General features: G+C 49.8%; 2 protein-coding genes, 2 long non-coding RNA genes and 9 other non-coding genes across 15 annotated transcripts; 12 read left to right on the top strand and 1 right to left on the bottom strand.

Moving 5' to 3' along the window:
• Positions 1-434: 434 nt before the first annotated feature.
• LOC148107884 (uncharacterized) lies at positions 435-10737 on the bottom strand. Its single transcript, XR_015721446.1, has 2 exons — positions 10228-10737; positions 435-754 (listed from the first exon to the last, which is right to left on the bottom strand). It is a non-coding gene; the product is annotated as an uncharacterized LOC148107884 (long non-coding RNA).
• On the top strand, positions 646-3959 carry LOC123789800 (uncharacterized). 3 transcript variants are annotated; one of them, XR_015721444.1, is made up of 12 exons: positions 646-785; positions 1037-1121; positions 1345-1393; positions 1738-1772; positions 1966-2122; positions 2205-2284; positions 2405-2451; positions 2635-2669; positions 2886-2922; positions 3355-3399; positions 3636-3659; positions 3844-3959. It is a non-coding gene; the product is annotated as an uncharacterized LOC123789800 (long non-coding RNA). The 3 variants fall into 3 exon arrangements; XR_015721445.1 differs by having other exon boundaries at positions 1037-1125; XR_006778910.2 differs by lacking the exon at positions 2205-2284.
• LOC123789848 (small nucleolar RNA SNORD26) lies at positions 856-930 on the top strand. The gene has a single exon (XR_006778926.1). It is a non-coding gene; the product is annotated as a small nucleolar RNA SNORD26 (small nucleolar RNA).
• Positions 1202-1272, top strand: LOC123789847 (small nucleolar RNA SNORD27). Its single transcript, XR_006778925.1, has one exon. It is a non-coding gene; the product is annotated as a small nucleolar RNA SNORD27 (small nucleolar RNA).
• On the top strand, positions 1594-1668 carry LOC123789846 (small nucleolar RNA SNORD28). The gene has a single exon (XR_006778924.1). It is a non-coding gene; the product is annotated as a small nucleolar RNA SNORD28 (small nucleolar RNA).
• LOC123789853 (small nucleolar RNA SNORD22) lies at positions 2166-2288 on the top strand. Its single transcript, XR_006778930.1, has one exon. It is a non-coding gene; the product is annotated as a small nucleolar RNA SNORD22 (small nucleolar RNA).
• LOC123789858 (small nucleolar RNA SNORD29) lies at positions 2495-2561 on the top strand. Its single transcript, XR_006778934.1, has one exon. It is a non-coding gene; the product is annotated as a small nucleolar RNA SNORD29 (small nucleolar RNA).
• Positions 2737-2806, top strand: LOC123789849 (small nucleolar RNA SNORD30). Its single transcript, XR_006778927.1, has one exon. It is a non-coding gene; the product is annotated as a small nucleolar RNA SNORD30 (small nucleolar RNA).
• On the top strand, positions 3091-3159 carry LOC123789850 (small nucleolar RNA SNORD31). Its single transcript, XR_006778928.1, has one exon. It is a non-coding gene; the product is annotated as a small nucleolar RNA SNORD31 (small nucleolar RNA).
• LOC123789851 (small nucleolar RNA SNORD22) lies at positions 3439-3563 on the top strand. Its single transcript, XR_006778929.1, has one exon. It is a non-coding gene; the product is annotated as a small nucleolar RNA SNORD22 (small nucleolar RNA).
• Positions 9182-9372, top strand: LOC123789845 (U2 spliceosomal RNA). The gene has a single exon (XR_006778922.2). It is a non-coding gene; the product is annotated as a U2 spliceosomal RNA (small nuclear RNA).
• Positions 10738-10741: 4 nt separating the features above from the next.
• On the top strand, positions 10742-15874 carry WDR74 (WD repeat domain 74). The gene is made up of 11 exons (XM_045793727.2): positions 10742-10859; positions 10942-11048; positions 11135-11256; positions 12697-12772; positions 12911-13057; positions 13222-13323; positions 14278-14378; positions 14465-14520; positions 15067-15212; positions 15296-15352; positions 15663-15874. Exons 1-11 carry the CDS (start codon positions 10796-10798, stop codon positions 15831-15833), a joined length of 1149 nt encoding a protein of 382 aa, XP_045649683.2. The 5' UTR covers positions 10742-10795; the 3' UTR covers positions 15834-15874.
• On the top strand, positions 15862-16494 carry TEX54 (testis expressed 54). The gene is given in 2 exon segments (XM_087854959.1): positions 15862-16120; positions 16122-16494. Coding segments are annotated over 2 exon segments (399 nt in total). The 5' UTR covers positions 15862-16024; the 3' UTR covers positions 16425-16494.
• Positions 16495-16662: the final 168 nt, after the last annotated feature.

Raw genomic sequence — 16662 nt, 5'->3', positions numbered from 1 at the left:
TGCTCAGGTAAGGGGGGGGTAGACAGCCATGACTGAGGCATAGCATCGCCCACCACAGGTGTGCGAAGCCGAGGCGTCGGCGTTCGCGTCCCAGAGACAGCCGGCGGTACAGACCCCCAGCAGACAGGACCGCCCGCGCGCTTCCCTAAAGCGCATGCGCGTCTTTTTCGCGCCCCCCAGCTCCTGAGGGTGCGCATCGCACTCCCGCCTTCCCTAGCATTCTCTACCCACAACTCTCCGTGCTCGCGCGCCCTCTCCTCATGCGCCTGCGCCCGCCATAGTCCCGCCCCCAAGTCCCGTGGACCTCTGCGAGGTGGTATTTAAGCATCTCGCGGCGGCCTTTCGGTCTCATTTTTCTATGGCATTTGGTAAGTAGCTTATCCCCCCTTCCCTTCTTCTTTATTTTCTTAAATCAAAAGAACGTAGCACGCCTGAGCGATTTAGGTTGCATTTATTGGTTGGCGAGACAGGGGTAAGATCTCGGCCATGGGCCTGAATCCGCAAAGCAGCAGTGGGGTTTTGTGAAGGACAAAATGGCGATGGCGGGCCGCGGCGACGGCGGCGGCCCTCTTTGTGATGAGAACCTTTTCACAGACCTGTACTGAGCTCCGTGAGGATAAGACTCTCTGAAGAGACGGGCCTTGCACAGCCGAAGTCCGACACAGTCGTAGCCCCGGAAAACAAAGCGATTGTGAAATCACGGGTGTTGATTTAATGTCCTCTTGTCTGTAGGGTTCGGGCGCACATTCGAACGCTAAAGAATGGAAAAGAGCCTGCTTCTTAGGGTAAGTGTTTATGGCCATCCTTTACCACTCTTTCTCCATTGTGGAGTTTACGCAAGTCCCGTGGGATGTGCTACGGGGATGATACTTAAATTGAACTCTCTCTTTCTGATGGATCAGTGGAGAAAACATAAAAATTCTGAGTAGCACCATCCCGCTGCAGACGTTTGGGTTTTTAGCGCGGAGGTGTTAGAGCACGAACGTGAGACAGACTGCAAGGTATGGAACTAAGGGGTGCTCCTCCTTTTTTTTAGATGTGGTTCAGCTCAAAAGACCTTACAGGTTGGAGGATGGGACAAGACCTATCACTGCAAGCTAGGCATTACAGTGATGCTCCAGGTGGGTATGTAGTGATTTCCGAAGGGGTGGGCGGGCATGGTGTCTAGGTGGGGTTTGTTCTTGTTCAAAGTGTGCTGACCACTCAGTGATGAACATAAAAAAAGACAAGCATATGGCTGAACTTGGTGATGTCATCTTCCTACTGAGAAGTGGGCCAGGAGTACTCAAGGGTCTATGAGTGACTGTTCTTAGGTACATATAATGCCTGCCTTTTCTGTTTTAGCATCTCATCACCAGGCTTGGAATCCAACAGCCTCCCAAAGTGAATACAGGTAATTAATTGTTCAAATGGGGGATTGGAGTGTTCTCTCCAGTTTTGCCTACAACCAGGAGGACAGATGGCCAGTGGAGCAGTGTTGCCTTTTTGCTCCTTCCAGCTTGTTCCTCTTGGAATGACTTCGCTGTGAAGGGGGAGAGCAGCCCAACAGTACAGTTCTTGTGAGGGTGTGCTCTCCCTCACCCATATGTCACTGTCAGATGATTTGAATAGATATGCTGATCCTCTGTGAGGTGCAACAATTAATAGCATGTTAGAGTTCTGATGGCAGTTTCTGTTAACAAAGAAACTTTTTTCCATTTTCTATTTTTAGATAACCATCTGTTCCCCCTTTTGCAGGTTGTCCTGATGGTGATACATGCATCTATCTTACAGTAAGTAGCTTCTTCCAGTACTGTGATTAATATATATGTGAATTCATCGTCCAAAGGACGATTTTATCATTGTGGGTGTTTTTGTTGTGACCAGAGACTTGATTGACCCCGTATAGATTTCTGGTTCTTTACTTGTAGTGATGTCTCTTGATCTGTTTCTTCTGAGCAATTTTATTTTTTTTATTTTATGTAGGCTCAATGCCTAACATGGGGCTCAAACACATGACCTCGAGCTCAAGAGTCAATTGCTCCACGGACTGAGCCAGCCAGGCATCATCCCTTGATCTATTCTTCTAGATGTTCATTGATGATTCTGCCCAGGATTGAACTCTTGGAAAGCGTTAAGAATGGTGAGTAGTTGTAATCTTAGTGGTTGTGACTTGCCAAAGTATGTGCCAGTGAGGAGAGCATCCTGTCTTACCCCTGTTCTAGCCCTAGAGCCAGTAATGGTGAACCCACTGGGGCTAACTGGGAGAGAGGATGAGAATTTGTTTCATAAGGAACTGTCTGAGGTACAGCATATGCCTTTCAATAGCATTTGCTTGGCTTTTTTAGTTTAAGTCCATTAACCATAGCTAGAATGGATTTGGCTGTTTGAGAACCTTCACTAATTATGTAATCTTCTCATTCAGGAGTATCTTGTCCCTGTGTGCTACCCAAAAGCCTCCGGAGTTAACAGGTGAGTTGATTAATGTCTGTGGCTCATGCCACCAAACAGGCAGTTTCCATGATGAATCAAACTAGCTCACTATGACTTACACAATGAAAATAAGTGAACACCTGAGAAACTGGAGAAGGCAGGAGTGGAGGGATGCTATGTGGAAGGGCTTTTTTATCCATCTGCATTTTTTTCTTTCTCTAGGTGCTGTTACCAATAACCTGCTTGATTGCTCAAAGGTGAGTCGTTTCCATATGTGGTACGTGGAGCATATTGGGTAGAAAAAATACCCTTTTGAGGACCTAAATGCATGATGACTTACATGGAATCTCGTTCGGCTGATGACTTGCTGTTGAGACTCGGAAATCTGATTTTCCTAGGAATGGTAGTTTTAAGTGGGAATAACTTTTATTGTTAGAGGTAAGCTTTACCGACTCTGTTCTTAACTGTTTCAGGTGCAGTACCTTGTGTGGAGCCCAAGAATGATTTGAGGTAAATAAATGCCTTTGTACCACTTCATTTAGCTGCTATATAAAATTTGCCATGTGTTTTGGGGGGGTGTTGGGGGTGGCAGTTTGGTCTGGGTAGCTATAAGAAGACCTTACTGGCTTACTCCAGAGTCTTGTTTGTGGCCTTTCTAAACCACCTGCGACAAGCCCCCCCACCAGTGATGAATTCAATACCGCCCCAGTCTGATCATTGTGACTGAAAGGTATTTTCTGAGCTGTGAGCTTGTCCTGGAATGAAGTGACCACAGTGGTAAGTCTTTATCAAGTAGGCTTTAAGCCAATAGGAAGTTCTGTAGACTACCCGGTGGTTACTGTAAAGTGTGTGTGCTGAAACCTTACAGATGTGCCTTTGCTCTAAGCAATAGGGACCCCTGGGGATGATTGAGAGGCTTACTTCTCAATCATTTTTTTGCAGGAACCCTCAGCTACTTTTCTGCTCGGCTCCAGTCTAAAGTCAAAGGTGAGTAAGTCTAGATGCAGAGTGGACCAAACTAGAATTTCCCAGTGAAGAAACAGTCACATGTCTTACCTCCTGTCCTAGTCCCAGAGCCTGTAAAGGTGAACCCACTGGGGCTGGCTGGGGGAAAAGAGGATGCTTGTTCCGGAAGGAACTGTCTGAGGGATCGTAAGGGATTTCTAAATATGGGAAAGGGGGAAATAAATCACTTGCTAAAGTCGATTGTATTTGTTTTCCAGGCCTGAAGAAAGAACAAGGCATAGGTATGTATCTGTTCAAATGTTGGTGTTTAGTATTTGACTAAGATAAACAGAAAAGTATACCTGGAAGCAGGCTTTTTAACATGAACTATTTTAAAGGGTAGCCCTGTATAAATCTGACATAATGCTTTCGTTCTTCTTACCTAATAAGAAAACTCACTTTTTTTCTCTTTTTTTTCCTGTATAGGAATCCAGTTCTTCAGGAATATCAAAAGGAAATTTTCAGGTCATTTTTTGTACGACCTAGTATGGAAAGTAGCTTATATTTGTTTCAGCCTTTCTAAATAAAAAGTTTAACCTTCATTGTGGTTCATGTGTTTGAGTGTGTAGCTGGGCAGAAGGAAATAATCCTGGGGAATTTGCCCTTGTCAGCACTGTTCTGTTTAGTGTGGCAAGTTGCCGACTGCTGTCCAGCTCAGGAAAGCATTGTTCAAGGAGCCTCAGTAGATCTTCTAAGGTTTCCCACCACCGCCTGCCATGTGCCTTACTGTATGAAATGTCTGCTGGGTTTGGGTGATAACTTCAGCAGGCTTGGCTGAAGGCACTAGGAGCCAATGGGTCATGATCCTCAAGGATCCCTTAAAAAGGTGGCTGCCAGGTTTTGGTGTTTGACTGCCCTTTTCTGCACGTGAAACTTCAATGTGGTTTCTGTGGAGTCTGCTTTTTCTGTAGGATTGGGCCTACAACCTTTGAATTTCTGTTCCTGTAGGGAGCCTCTGGGTCTCTACATTCTTCCCTTTTTCTGGAATTCTCTGGGTTCTTTCATGGAGATGAATCATTCAGGGGCTCACTGCTCAAAAGTCACTGCTGGGGGGTAGGGGCGCCTGGGTGGCGCAGTCGTTAAGCGTCTGCCTTCAGCCCAGGGCGTGATCCCAGCGTTCTGGGATCAAGCCTCACATCAGGCTCCTCTCCTATGAGCCTGCTTCTTCCTCTCCCACTCCCCCTGCTTGTGTTCCCTCTTGCTGGCTGTCTCTCTTTCTGTCAAATAAAATCTTTAAAAAAAAGTCACTGCTGGGGGCACCTGGGTGGTTCAGTTGGTTACACATCTGACTTGATGTCTCAGGGTCATGAGTTCAAGTCCTGCATTGGGCTTCACACTGGGCATGGAGCCTACTTAAAAGTCAACTGCTAAAAAGCCTATTTTGGGGGCGCCTGGGTGGCACAGCGGTTAAGCGTCTGCCTCCGGCTCAGGGCATGATCCCGGCGTTATGGGATCGAGCCCCACGTCAGGCTCCTCTCCTATGAGCCTGCTTCTTCCTCTCCCACTCTCCCTGCTTGTGTTCCCTCTCTCGCTGGCTGTCTCTATCTCTGTCAAATAAATAAATAAAATCTTTAAAAAAAAAATAAGCCTATTTTGGCCAATAATTGTCATTTTATGCTGTTGGTGTAAATAAACTTTGGAATAATCCTGCTTGTGTTTGTCTCCTTCCATTTGTTCTTCCAATGGGAGAGCAAAACTTGTATTCACTTAGGACATCTGGTAGGGGTGCTCAGTGAACACCCACATAAATGTGGTTTGCACTGAACCTCTTTCTGTCTAAATGTGCCATTATATTGGCATAAATTTAGGAAGTGAATGGGTACTTGAGAATTTACAATCATTCAGATGGGTTCCCTGTCCCCACACATACCTGATCATTTCAAAGTTTTTGCTTTTTATTTTTTAGACATCTGTTTTAGTGGGGGGGGGGAGTCCTCAAGTAGACTCCCCGCTGGGCACAGAGCCCAACAGAAGCTGGATCCCAGGACCCCAAGACCTGTCACCCCGGTGCCCCCAAATCTTGCTGTTTAATTGTCCGTGGGGAAGCTGGCTTTGGGGATGAAGGGCAGTAGAGGAAATTGTCAAAACAGAAGCACTGTTGGGGGGGGGGGTGATGTGTGTGCTTAGGTCAATGCTTCATCTTTAGAGCAGTTACGTAGTTTCCTACACCTGGAGGCTCAAATCTGCATACGGGTACACAGCCTCCATCACTGTCCCACCAGGCAATTCTCATAGTGAATATCTTTCGTTGCTCAGGGTGAGAGCGGATACCAAACGAAATCAGGGATTCCCATCCATATGTAAATGTTAAAGAATGCATACTGCGTCAGAACTATAGTTGTCCATAGAGTAACTTGGGGGTGCCTGGGTGGCTCAGTCAGTTGAGTGTCCTGCTCTTGGTTTTGGCTCAGGTCCTGGTCTTCAGATCCTGGGACTGGCCCTGCTTGGGACGGTCTGTGTGTTTGGCGTGGAGTTGGCTTGAGACTCTCCCTCACCCTGTTACCAACAACCCCCTCCCCTCAGCCTCAAATAAATAAAATCTTTAAAAAAAATCATTTAAAAAAACTATAAGTCAACTTAATTAAAAGAATACACATTTGGAGCACCTGGGTGGCTCAGTCAGTTAAGTGTCTGCCTTCAGCTCAGGTCATGATCCCAGAGTCCTGGGATTGAGCCCCACATTGTAGGGCTCCCTGCTCAGCGGGGAGCCTATTTCTCCTTCTCCCTCTGCCCCTCCCCCTGCTTGTGGTCTCTCTCCCTCTCTCTCAAAATCTTTAAAAAAATGAATGTGGAGGGGGTGCCTGGGTAGCTCAGTCGTTTGGGCATCTGCCTTTGGCTCAGGTCATGATCCCGGTGTCCTGGGATCAAGCCCCATATCGGGCTCCTCCGCTGGGACCCTGCTTCTTCCTCTCCCACTCCCCCTGCTTGTGTTCCCTCTCTTGCTGGCTCTCTCTCTCTCTGTCAAATAAATAAATAAAATCTTTTAAAAAAATGTGGATTTTTTGCTCTTTAAATGGTAACCATAAAGATCTCAGCTCTGTGGGGAGCCTGCTTCTCCCCCTCTGTCTGCTGCTCCCCCGGCTCTTGCTCTCTCTGATAAGTAAAATCTTCTTTAAAAATCTAAAATTGAGGGGCGCCTGGGTAGCGCAGTCGTTAAAGCGTCTGCCTTCGGCTCAGGGCGTGATCCCGGCGTTCCGGGATCGAGTCCCACATCGGGCTCCTCTGCTGGGAGCCTGCTTCTTCCTCTCCCACTCCCCTGCTGTGTTCCCTCTCTCGCTGGCTGTCTCTCTCTCTGTCAAATAAATAAATAATCTTAAAAAATAAATAAATAAAAATTAAAAAAATAATAAAAATCTAAAATTGAGTTAAAGGGGGGATGTAAAATGGGAGGAGGAATGTCATAAGCCTTTGAATATTATGTGACAATTTTTACACTGTATCAGTTTCATGAAAATAAAACATCAAATAAATTTAAAATGTATGCACATGGAAAGAATATTCTTCCCTTGGCTTCACTTTGCCTGTCATCAAAGCCAGTAATTCTCTGTGAACTCCCCCACTTCCCTCCACCTCTGCCATCAGAGCCACCCCTGCCCAAGTCCCCTCCAGCTCTTGCGTGGAGGATCACAGAATTCTTCTCCCTGTTTTCCCCAGTAGACTATGAACATCAGGAAGGCAAGGGCCACGTCTGATTTTATCATTGTAGAGTGTGTGCTCAATAAGCACAAACAAACGAACAGCCTCCCAGGAGCAAATGTAAATTCTAAGTTCTTAAGGCACCTGCACAATCAGCCATCTGAACTTGGATAGGAAGAGGCAGGGGTAACAGCAGACAGAGGGTGAAGGAGCCACTCCCCACTTGCCTTGGTTTCAGAGGAGGAACAGGGGTGCTGCTTCAGCCCTGCCTGGGGAACCGCACCCCCCCCCCTCCAAGGCTGCGCTTGGCTGTAGCCTGGGCAGAAAGTGAAGGCTGCTCAGCTAGGGGGCTGTAGCCTGCCCGAGGTTGGGCAGAATTTGAAGGTTGAGATTGAAAGGAACAGATTTTTGCTTTTGCCCCTGTTTTTACTGCTGTTTTAACAAATTACCACAAACTCAGTGGCTTAAAGCAAAACAACTTATTTTACGGTCCTGGAGGTCAGATGTCTGAAACGGGTCTCCCTGGGCTAAAATCAAGCTGTGTTGGCAGGGCTGCATTCCGTTCTGGAGGCTGTAAGGAGAACCTGTTTCCTTGCCTCTTCCGGCTTCTAGAAGGCCGCCCACATCCCTCTGATGACCCCCTTCCATCTTCAAAGCAGCAATGGCTCATCCACCTTTTGCATCACTCTGACGCTGGCTCCTGCCTCCCTCTAGCCCTGATAAGGACCTTTGTGATCACAGGCGCCTACCAGATAATCTAGAATAATGTCTGCCTCCCCAAACCCTAATTTAACCGTATCTGCAAAGTACTTTTGCCATGCAAGGTAACACATTGCGAGGTTGTGGGAATTAGGACCCGGGCATCTTGGTTGGGGGCAGGGTTCTGCTGGCTGAGCCCTCTTCATTCAGCCCCTCCCTGGAGGCTCTGGGTTTACTTATGGGGACCTGTAGAACTGCCTCTGTTTATTAACATCAGGGACACACTGCTGAGAATCCTGTTCTCTAAAATCATCTATCACAGACATCTTGCTAATTAAGAGCAATCAGTGAGAACGGAAATTCCCGCCCGGTTACTTTGACACAGAGACTCGGCCTCTATTTCCAGCCCGCGTGTAGAGCTTGTTAAGGGAGGTTTCGGACAGAACGTTCCACATTTATATTAACATAGTTCCCAAGGAAACGGGACCCCAAGTCCCTTCTCAGGCTCGGCCTGATCTCCATCCCTTTCATACAGCCAGACTTTGCTTTGAGCCTACACAAAAACTGCTTCATTGAAGTTTTATCTATGCTGGCCTCACGCCCTCTCTCCCACCGGGGTTTAAGAATCGGGAACGTCCGAAAGGCCTTTCTCGGGGCCGCTTTTCCCCTCTCCGAAGGGCCCACCGGTGGGTGACGGATGGCGCAGACCGCAAGATATAAGCGGGTTGGGGGTGGATGTTACAATCGCGGGGGCGGCGAGGGGAACTCAGCCATAAAGGCCAGCCTGCACGGTCAGCTCCAGGCCGCGCGCAGTGTGCCGGTGCTCACGAGCGCCGCACAAGCGCGTGGTACTAGCCCCATTCAACAGAAAAGGACACAGGCGTCCAAGCAACCGGCCTCACGTCAAGTCACGAACTAGCGAGCAGCGATCCCAACCCGGTTCTTCGAACTCCAAAGCCTGTGCTTGGGAGCCGCAGCCTCACCAAATAAAGGCCCGGGAAAGGGGCGCCGGCATCCGCCACACCGTCCTCCACACTACACACTAAGGCAGAACGCCACCCCACACCCCGGGGAAACCGCCTGAAACCCCTCAGGCTCGGAGACTGGCGCGACAGTAGGGAGAAAAAAGAGGGCACGCCCACATTGCAATACCGACTTGTATGTAGACCAATCGCAAGAAAGTAAAAACAGTGGTGGGGCGGGCTTATGTAAAACACACCGAGGACGTACCGGCAGGCAAAGTAGTAAAGAACAGTATTCAAGGTTGTTTTTTTTTTAATCTAGCTATTATTTGAAATAAGAATAATGGGAAAATAAGTTTTAGACGTACTGCACATTGTAAAGTAATCTAATCATTATACCATCAAAATCACCACAATCATAAAAGCTATACTAAGGGTAAGGCTCGCTGGGGCTGAAACAACACGGTATCGCTTCTCGGCCTTTTGGCTAAGATCAAGTGTAGTATCTGTTCTTATCAGTTTAATATCTGATACGTCCTCTATCCGAGGACAATATATTAAATGGATTTTTGGAATTAGGAGATGGAATAGGAGCTTGCTCCGTCCACTCCACGCATCGACCTGGTATTGCAGTACTTCCAGGAACGGTGCACCCCCTTCGGGGGGAAATAAATGGTATACCAAAATTAGAAATCAAAATACTATTTCTTTGTGTGTTTTATGCTTAGCTGAAGATTTCCGTTGTCGTCTTTGTATAATTTTCGTTTTTTTTTTCTAAGTTTGTTATTATTCTCTCTTTAAGCGTTTACTACTGCGGTTCTTTTTTCTTAACAACTTTAAAATTGCTCCGTGATACTAGGATCTAAAACTGATAAATACCGCATAGAAATAAAGCAAGCTACAGGCAGACGACTTGTAGTTATTACTACCCACCTTTTTGGTATTTTTTAGTTATGTTTGATGCGTTCTCACCGCAGGACGGTTATTACAAAGGAGACATCCCCAATCCGAACTGAAGTAGTTTTCTCTCACACTTTAACACTAGCATTAGTCTACCTTTTGAAAATTAGGAATCACAAATTATTTGCTAGCGTTGGGGAGCGTGCTTTCGTTTGCCTTTCCCTAAGCTTTCCTTTTTACCCTGTAAGGGAAGACCACTGGGTCGCTATGTCTAGCCTAAGATAAATGGGGAATGTGACGCTCATAACTCTCACCAGCAGCTCTGCAGCTGAGCTGCAAACCAAAGCTGCTTTTCTGTGGAGACCTGTGCAGGTAAGAGTGGGATGTTTTTATTCTTACTGATAAAATTTCAAAGTTTCTGGTTTTCTAATTTCAGAGAAAACTTCTCTGTAAAGAAACAGTAGTCACTCAAAGAAGGGGCTCTTACGACATTTTAAAGTAGCAGTTTGTCCCTGGGAGAATACTGTTTTAATTTTGCAGATTTTTACTCAGTTGGAGCTGATTTTTACCATCACCAAACCTCAAAATGAGGAAAGAAAAACGACGCCCCTACCTTCAACTTTCCAGATTTCTGTTTTAAGATCGTCGGTTTCAATTTCCCCATCTTTCTTCCTTTTCTTTTATACTCGAGGTTGAAGCCATGAGCCTCATTAGTGATTTGAATTGTTTCTGAAGTGCGCTCTTCTTTCTTGTACAGAAAACAAGAGTACATGATGCTTTGGAGCAGGGAGACGGACAAGGCCTGGCTCCACCAGGCGTGGTCCGGTTAGGATGCCTTCTACTCCAAGTGCAAAACTGTCAAGTTACTCTTCAGATCACAAACAAGTATCTCCAGATTTTGTCTTCATAAAGTAAAACGCAGTTAGGGGATATTTATTCTTCCGGTCTTGTTGTTGTTGTTGTTTAGTTTTTATTTGAGTGATCTCTACACCCAAGGTAAGGGCTTAAACTCACGACCCCGAAACCAAAGGTCGCAAACTCTTCCCACGGAACCAGCCAGGTTCCCTCCTTCCGGCTCCTTAAAACTCCCGGAGAAGGCGTTCTTCCCGATGGGACTCGGCGCGCGCTGGTGACGCGCACACTGCGCCGGAAGTACGAGCCGTGGGCTGCCGGGCTCCGTTATGGCGGCTGTAGGGGCACGCTGGAACCATGTGTGGGTGGGCACCGAGACCGGGATCCTGAAAGGTGGGTGGCTGAGCCCGGCGTCGGGAACTGGGGGGTATCCTCCGCTCGCGACCGCGGCGCGACTGACACTCGCCCCCCGCAGGGGTAAACCTTCAGCGCAAACAGGCGACGAACTTCACGGCGGCGGGACAGCCGCGACGCGAGGAGGCGGTGAGCGCCCTGTGCTGGGGCGCGGGCGGCGAGACTCAGGTAAGCGGTAGCTGTTCGGTCCCGAGCTGGGGGCCAAGGGACGGCAGCCTCGTTTTGATCGCCATCCTGCTCTCCTTTGCCCGCAGATCTTGGTGGGTTGCGCCGACAGAACCGTGAGGTACTTCAGCACGGAGGAGGGCCGATTCCAGGGCCAGCAGCACTGCCCTGGCGGGGAGGGCACGTTCCGAGGCCTCGCCCAGGTCCACGGGTAAGACTGAGCCCCTCGCTGAACGCTCAGGTCGCAGGGAAGAGCATGGAGGCTCCCGCAGGAAGGCTGAAAGACGATGAACCCATAGTGACACGGCCCGGGGCTGGGTGACAGGTATCTGTGTCCTGCCTATAACAAGCATTTACTGAACACCTGCTGGGTAACAGGCATTGGGCGAAATGCAGGGGCTGCAGGTAAACCAGACACATGAAGTACCTACTTTCATGGAGTTTGCATCTGCAAGAGTTTTGGTTTCTGGCTCCATAACCTTTTGGGTGACCCTGAGCAAGTCATTTAATAGTCTAGAGTATGTTTGAAAACGGAGACTAACAACCACCAACAATATGGTGAAGTTCCCAAAGGAAAGAATAGGAAAGTGCTAGCGGTTAGGTAACTGCCCTAGCTTTCTTCCAAAGATGGAGAAGGCTGTGAATGGTCTGTGTAGGTTTGGTGGTGTTCTGACAAGTGAGATCTAGAAGTGCCTGTGGGTGAGACTTTTGCACTGGGCCATGAAGGATGGGCAGGCTTTTGACAGGAGGAGAAAAGGGTAAGTGCATTCTAGAAAGAGGCTACTGCCTGGGCAGAGGCCAAGACTGGTGTCAGGCTACACTGTATTTTGGGAAAGATAAACAGCATTTGGAGGTTGAAACCAAGGATACATTTTAATACAAGATGGGCAAGGTAGGTAGGGATTATATGTAAAGGGCTTTCAGAGCCAGGCTGAGAGATTTGCATTTATGATTTGCAGGTGGTGGAGGGTATTGGGTTTTGAGCAAGGAGGGGTGTGGAGAATGGATTGGAAAGAGCCATTGGGAGGCTGTTACCACAGCCCAGGCAAACGACACAGCCTGAACCGAGGTGCAGAAGGTGGGCAGATGTGAGAAAGAACATAGGCTCGGGCTCCACAGATCCTGGGAGAGACTTGCTTGGGCTTCGTGGGAGGGGTGTGTACTTTGAGGGAGAGATCAGCATGTATTGTCTGGAAGGCTGAACTGGGAACTGGAGAGAAGAAGCTGGTGTTTGACTTTGGCCAGACCATAAATTTATACCAGTCCCACTTCAGTCCTTTCAGAGCTACTGATCCTGACTCCTGGTGACCCACTCAAGACAGAAAGACCAGCAGGGCCGGGTGCCCCCAGATGTAGCTGTGGAATGGCAAAGGCACTCTGCTTCGGAGTGTCACGGACTGGATTTCCAGCTCTGGTTCTGATGTTTAGTTGTGTGGACAAATCTTGTCATTTCTTAGAGCTTCATTCTCCTTACTTCCGAAACTGGTAACCCCTCCCCGCATTGAGGATATTAAATAATTGACCTGAAAGGAGAAAGCCTTGTTAATGTGAATCTGGGGGTGGGTCGACTGGGGCCCGGAGAAGACTTTCACGCTTTTTTTTTTTTTTTTTTTTTTTTTAACCTAACTCTATCTTCTGCCTCTGCCTGCAGCACCCTTATCACATGTGTGGAATCTGGGATTGTCCAAGTCTGGAACGACAATGACAAGGAGGCATCCTCTGACCCAGTAAGGCTCCCCTGCCTTGCTCGTGATGGTTGGGGAAGATGGGGGCCAGGGTAGGAACCAAGTGAGGGCTTTGGGGGAAGAGGATTAAAGACTCTGGAACTGCTTCTCATCTCCGCTCTCATCTCCTGTTCTTCTCAGCTCCTGGAACTGAGTGTGGGTCCTGGGGTGTGTAGGATGCGCCAAGACCCAGCACACCCCCACATGGTTGCCACGGGTGGGAAAGAGAATGCTTTGAAGGTGTGGGACCTACAGGGGTCTAAGGAGCCTGTGTTCAGGGCCAAGAATGTAAGTGACGGGGGTGGGAGGGGCTGGGGCTGAGGTCCAGGGAGGCTGAGGCCCGTGACTGAGTCAGAGACCAGATGGGCTTTAGGGGATGATGCTGAAGGGCTGAAGGAAAGGGCCTATGAGCTTCCCACAACCTGTCCCCCATCTACGCACTCCCCCACCAGGTACGGAACGACTGGCTTGACCTGCGGGTTCCCATCTGGGATCAGGACATACAGTTCCTCCCTGAGTCTCAGAAGCTTGTCACCTGCACAGGGTACCACCAGGTGAGGCACCATCTCACACCTGCCCCCTCCTGGGCTTCAGCGGCCTCTTGGAGAAACAGCCTCCCTGCACAGGTTCAGTCTTCATCATTTGGTACAGCTGCCCACACCATGCTCTGTCCCTGTGTTCTCAGAGGGAGCATTTCCTCTATCCGACCCAGCCCTGTGGCTGAGCCAGTGACCTTCTAGTGCACTCTGGGATGAGGGTTCTGGACTGTGAGGCTGCCTTTGCTTCCCACCTGGAAGGGAGGAGAGAAGAAGAGTGCCCCTTTCACAGGAGGAACACAGGGTACAGGTGTGATGAGAGGACACTGGGTGTGAAGAGAACTGGGTTCTGGTCTTGATTCAGCCTCTGATTTGCTTTGGGACCCAGGCCTGACCCTTTCCTCTCCAGCCTCAGCTCCTCAGCTTTATAGAAGGGAGGAAGGGAGCGAGGGTCCAACTGGGGATCTTTACACCTGGCCTCACTTGAAGTCCTAAGACCCAGGCAGGACAGGGTCACTGTATTTGCCCCATTTCCTTTACTCCTGCATAATGAAATCTGATCTTGGTGATGATATGTCTCTGTTCAGAACACACCCTGAGGGCTTCCTCTCTCCTCTGTTGTTCAGGCTAAATTTCTCTGAAATTCAGTGGTCTCCGACAGTTGGACTAGTTTGCTTTTTCATCCCAAGATGGGAGTCTGGAGGGATGGAATGCTCACACATGTGGACCATGGGAATGCTGCCACTTCCCCCCCCCAACCTGGGGGACCTCTTCCCTCAGCCCTGTCCATTCATGCTCCTAAGCAGGTCTCCTCTGCCCACTTCTCCCAGACACTCAAAGAGAGGGTACATTTCAAATGAGAAAGTTTCTCTAAAAGTAGGTCATAAACAAGAAAGCAGTGTGTGAAGGAGGGCGTAAAGATGTGGAGAAGCCGGTGGGGGGGCGCTCTTGGGATGCCTTGGTGTTTTCCAGGTCCGTGTCTATGATCCAGCCTCCCCCCAGCGCCGACCAGTTCTAGAGGCCACCTATGGAGAGTACCCACTTACAGCCATGACCCTCACTCCCGGGGCCAAGTAAGTGTTGAAAGGACAAGAGGGGGACTCAGAGAGGACTCCAGGAGGCTCCCGCTGACCCCACCTGCCTCTGGTCTCCTCCTTAGTTCAGTGATCGTGGGGAACACTCATGGGCAGCTGGCAGAAATTGACCTTCGGCAAGGTAAGTGGACCAGGGAGCCTTGCAGGAGGGCAAGGGGTGGGAGGAAGGGCAGGATTCTGTCTGAGGGGGTGCAGTGGAGTGGTTGAGTCCTCATTCAGGTGCCTATTGGCTGGGTTCAAATCCTGGTTTCACCAGAAGCTATAGGATCTTGGACAAGTTACTTCAACTCCTTATGACTTCTAGCTCCTTTACATGTAAAATGGAGATACCAATGATAACTCCTGTCCCAGCGTTATTTGAGGAATAAATATTGAAACATAAAGTGATTGAGACAGTAAACAATTGGGGTGCCTGGGTGGCTTGGTTGGTTAAGCATCCAACTCTTGATTTCAGCTCAGGTCCTGATCTCAAGGTTGTGAGATTGAGCCCGAGGTTGGGCTCCACACTGGACATGGAACCTGTCTAAGATTCTCTCTTTCTCTCTGCCCCTCCTGCACATGAGCACTCACTCTCTCTCTCTCTTTCTCTCTCTCTCTAAAAAAAATAAAGAAACATTTAATGGTTGTTGGCTGGCCATCTCGTGCTGATGCCTCCCCCCTTCCCCAGGGCGCCTACTGGGCTGTCTGAAGGGGCTGGCGGGCAGTGTCCGAGGATTACAGTGCCACCCTTCAAAGCCCCTACTAGCCTCCTGTGGCTTGGACAGAGTCTTGAGGGTACACAGGATCCGGAATCCACGGGGCCTGGAGCATAAGGTGAGAGCTGGCTGCCTCGTGCATCCGCATCCCTGTTTCTGTTTCAGTGTGTCTGGCTCCTTAAGGCCCCTGATCTTTTGCAGGTTTATCTCAAGTCTCAACTGAACTGCCTTCTTCTGTCAGGCAGGGATAACTGGGAGGTAAGTAGTTGGGTCTGGGAATGTGGGAGCAAGGCACAGATGTGAGCATTTCCCTGGGGAGAGAAAAAAAAGCAGCAGTTGGAACACAGCCTTGGAACTGTCTGCTTGTCTGCCAAGTTACTTAACTTCTCTGAGGGGTGTTAATAGTTGTAATCCTGACAGGGTTACTGCCAAGTGTTGACATAGGAGCATGGATGGGAATAGTGTCCGGGAGCAGGAGATAAAAGCGATTATTTCCCACCTAGCTCCTCCTTCCCTGTGCATCTGTTCCTGTGCCCCTGATTCCTCTAAGTTTTCTCCCTCTCACCAGGATGAGCCCCAAGAGCCCAAAAAGGCACCCCCAGAAGACACAGAGACAGATGAACTTTGGGCCTCCTTGGAGGCAGCTGCCAAGCGGAAGCTCCCTGATTTGGAGCAGACCCAAGGGCCTCTCCAAACCAGGCGGAGAAAAAAGCAGCGGCCTGGGTCCACCAGCTCCTGAAGAGCCTCTGCTCACTTTGTAAATAAACAGCTCAACACCCACAGTGACCCTGAGCCTTTTGTGATGGGAGAAAGGAAAATGGGGTGGCTGCTCCCAGCGCTGGTGCAATGGGATGTCTGACGTCATAAAAGCCAGGCCCGGAGCCTGGCGGGCTGGCGTGGGTGGCACGGAGTTCGGGGCCGCTCGGGGCCATGGGCTGCTGCCAAGACAAGGACTTTCAGACCTCCGATGAGCCGGCCAAGGAGGCCGAGTTGGAGGAAGGCGAAGGTGGGATCCAAGACACACCAAGGGGGTCCAGGGAGCGGGGGAAGGGGCAGCCCCGACGGGGACCGCCCAGGAGGTTGGACCGGGGAGGGTAGAGCAGAGCTCAGTGGCCTCGTCATCCCCGCAGGCTTCGAAGGGGTCGATGAGGACCCGCAGGACCGCCGGAATCAAAGGTCGAATGAAAGCCTTTTGATCACCGTGCTGTTTCGGCGGCTGTCCCTGTTGAGCCGTCGGGGGTCAAACAAGAGGCAATCAGCCCAGAGTCAAAAGCAGGGGTTACAGGAAAGCAACCGGGAGGGGATCCTGGAGGAGCCGGAGAAGGGGTGACCCCAGCCCTGCTCTCAGTCTGCCCCAGCCTCCAGAGAATAAAGTTTCTAACATGTACCTGCCCGAGTGCAAGCGCCTCCGCTGCCGGTTCTGGGCACACCAGGCGCCTGCACCGCAGGGGCTGCGGGCTCTTTAAGGCTCCTCCCCTGGGGCTGGTCCAAGCCCCTGGGCCCCAGCTCTAGTACCTCGGGGGCGGGGTCGCGGGCGGCCTAGCCAATGGGAAGACGGAATCGCTCTG

Source organism: Ursus americanus, chromosome 24 (genome assembly GCF_024610735.1).
Source record: "Ursus americanus isolate L20-20 chromosome 24, mUrsAme1.1.p, whole genome shotgun sequence".
In the NCBI taxonomy this organism is placed as follows: domain Eukaryota; kingdom Metazoa; phylum Chordata; class Mammalia; order Carnivora; family Ursidae; genus Ursus; species Ursus americanus.
Note: the sequence above shows the minus strand (reverse complement) of the source record. Positions and strands in the feature narration are given on the sequence as shown.

Excerpts from the sequence above, each read along its gene's own strand:
- WDR74 (XM_045793727.2), top strand. The coding sequence starts at position 10,796 with ATGGCGGCTGTAGGGGCACGCTGGAACCATGTGTGGGTGGGCACCGAG. Across the intron at positions 14,379-14,464 it reads ACCCTCACTCCCGGGGCCAA|TTCAGTGATCGTGGGGAACA; the intron begins GTAAGTGTTGAA and ends TCTCCTCCTTAG. Across the intron at positions 15,213-15,295 it reads CACGGGGCCTGGAGCATAAG|GTTTATCTCAAGTCTCAACT; the intron begins GTGAGAGCTGGC and ends GATCTTTTGCAG.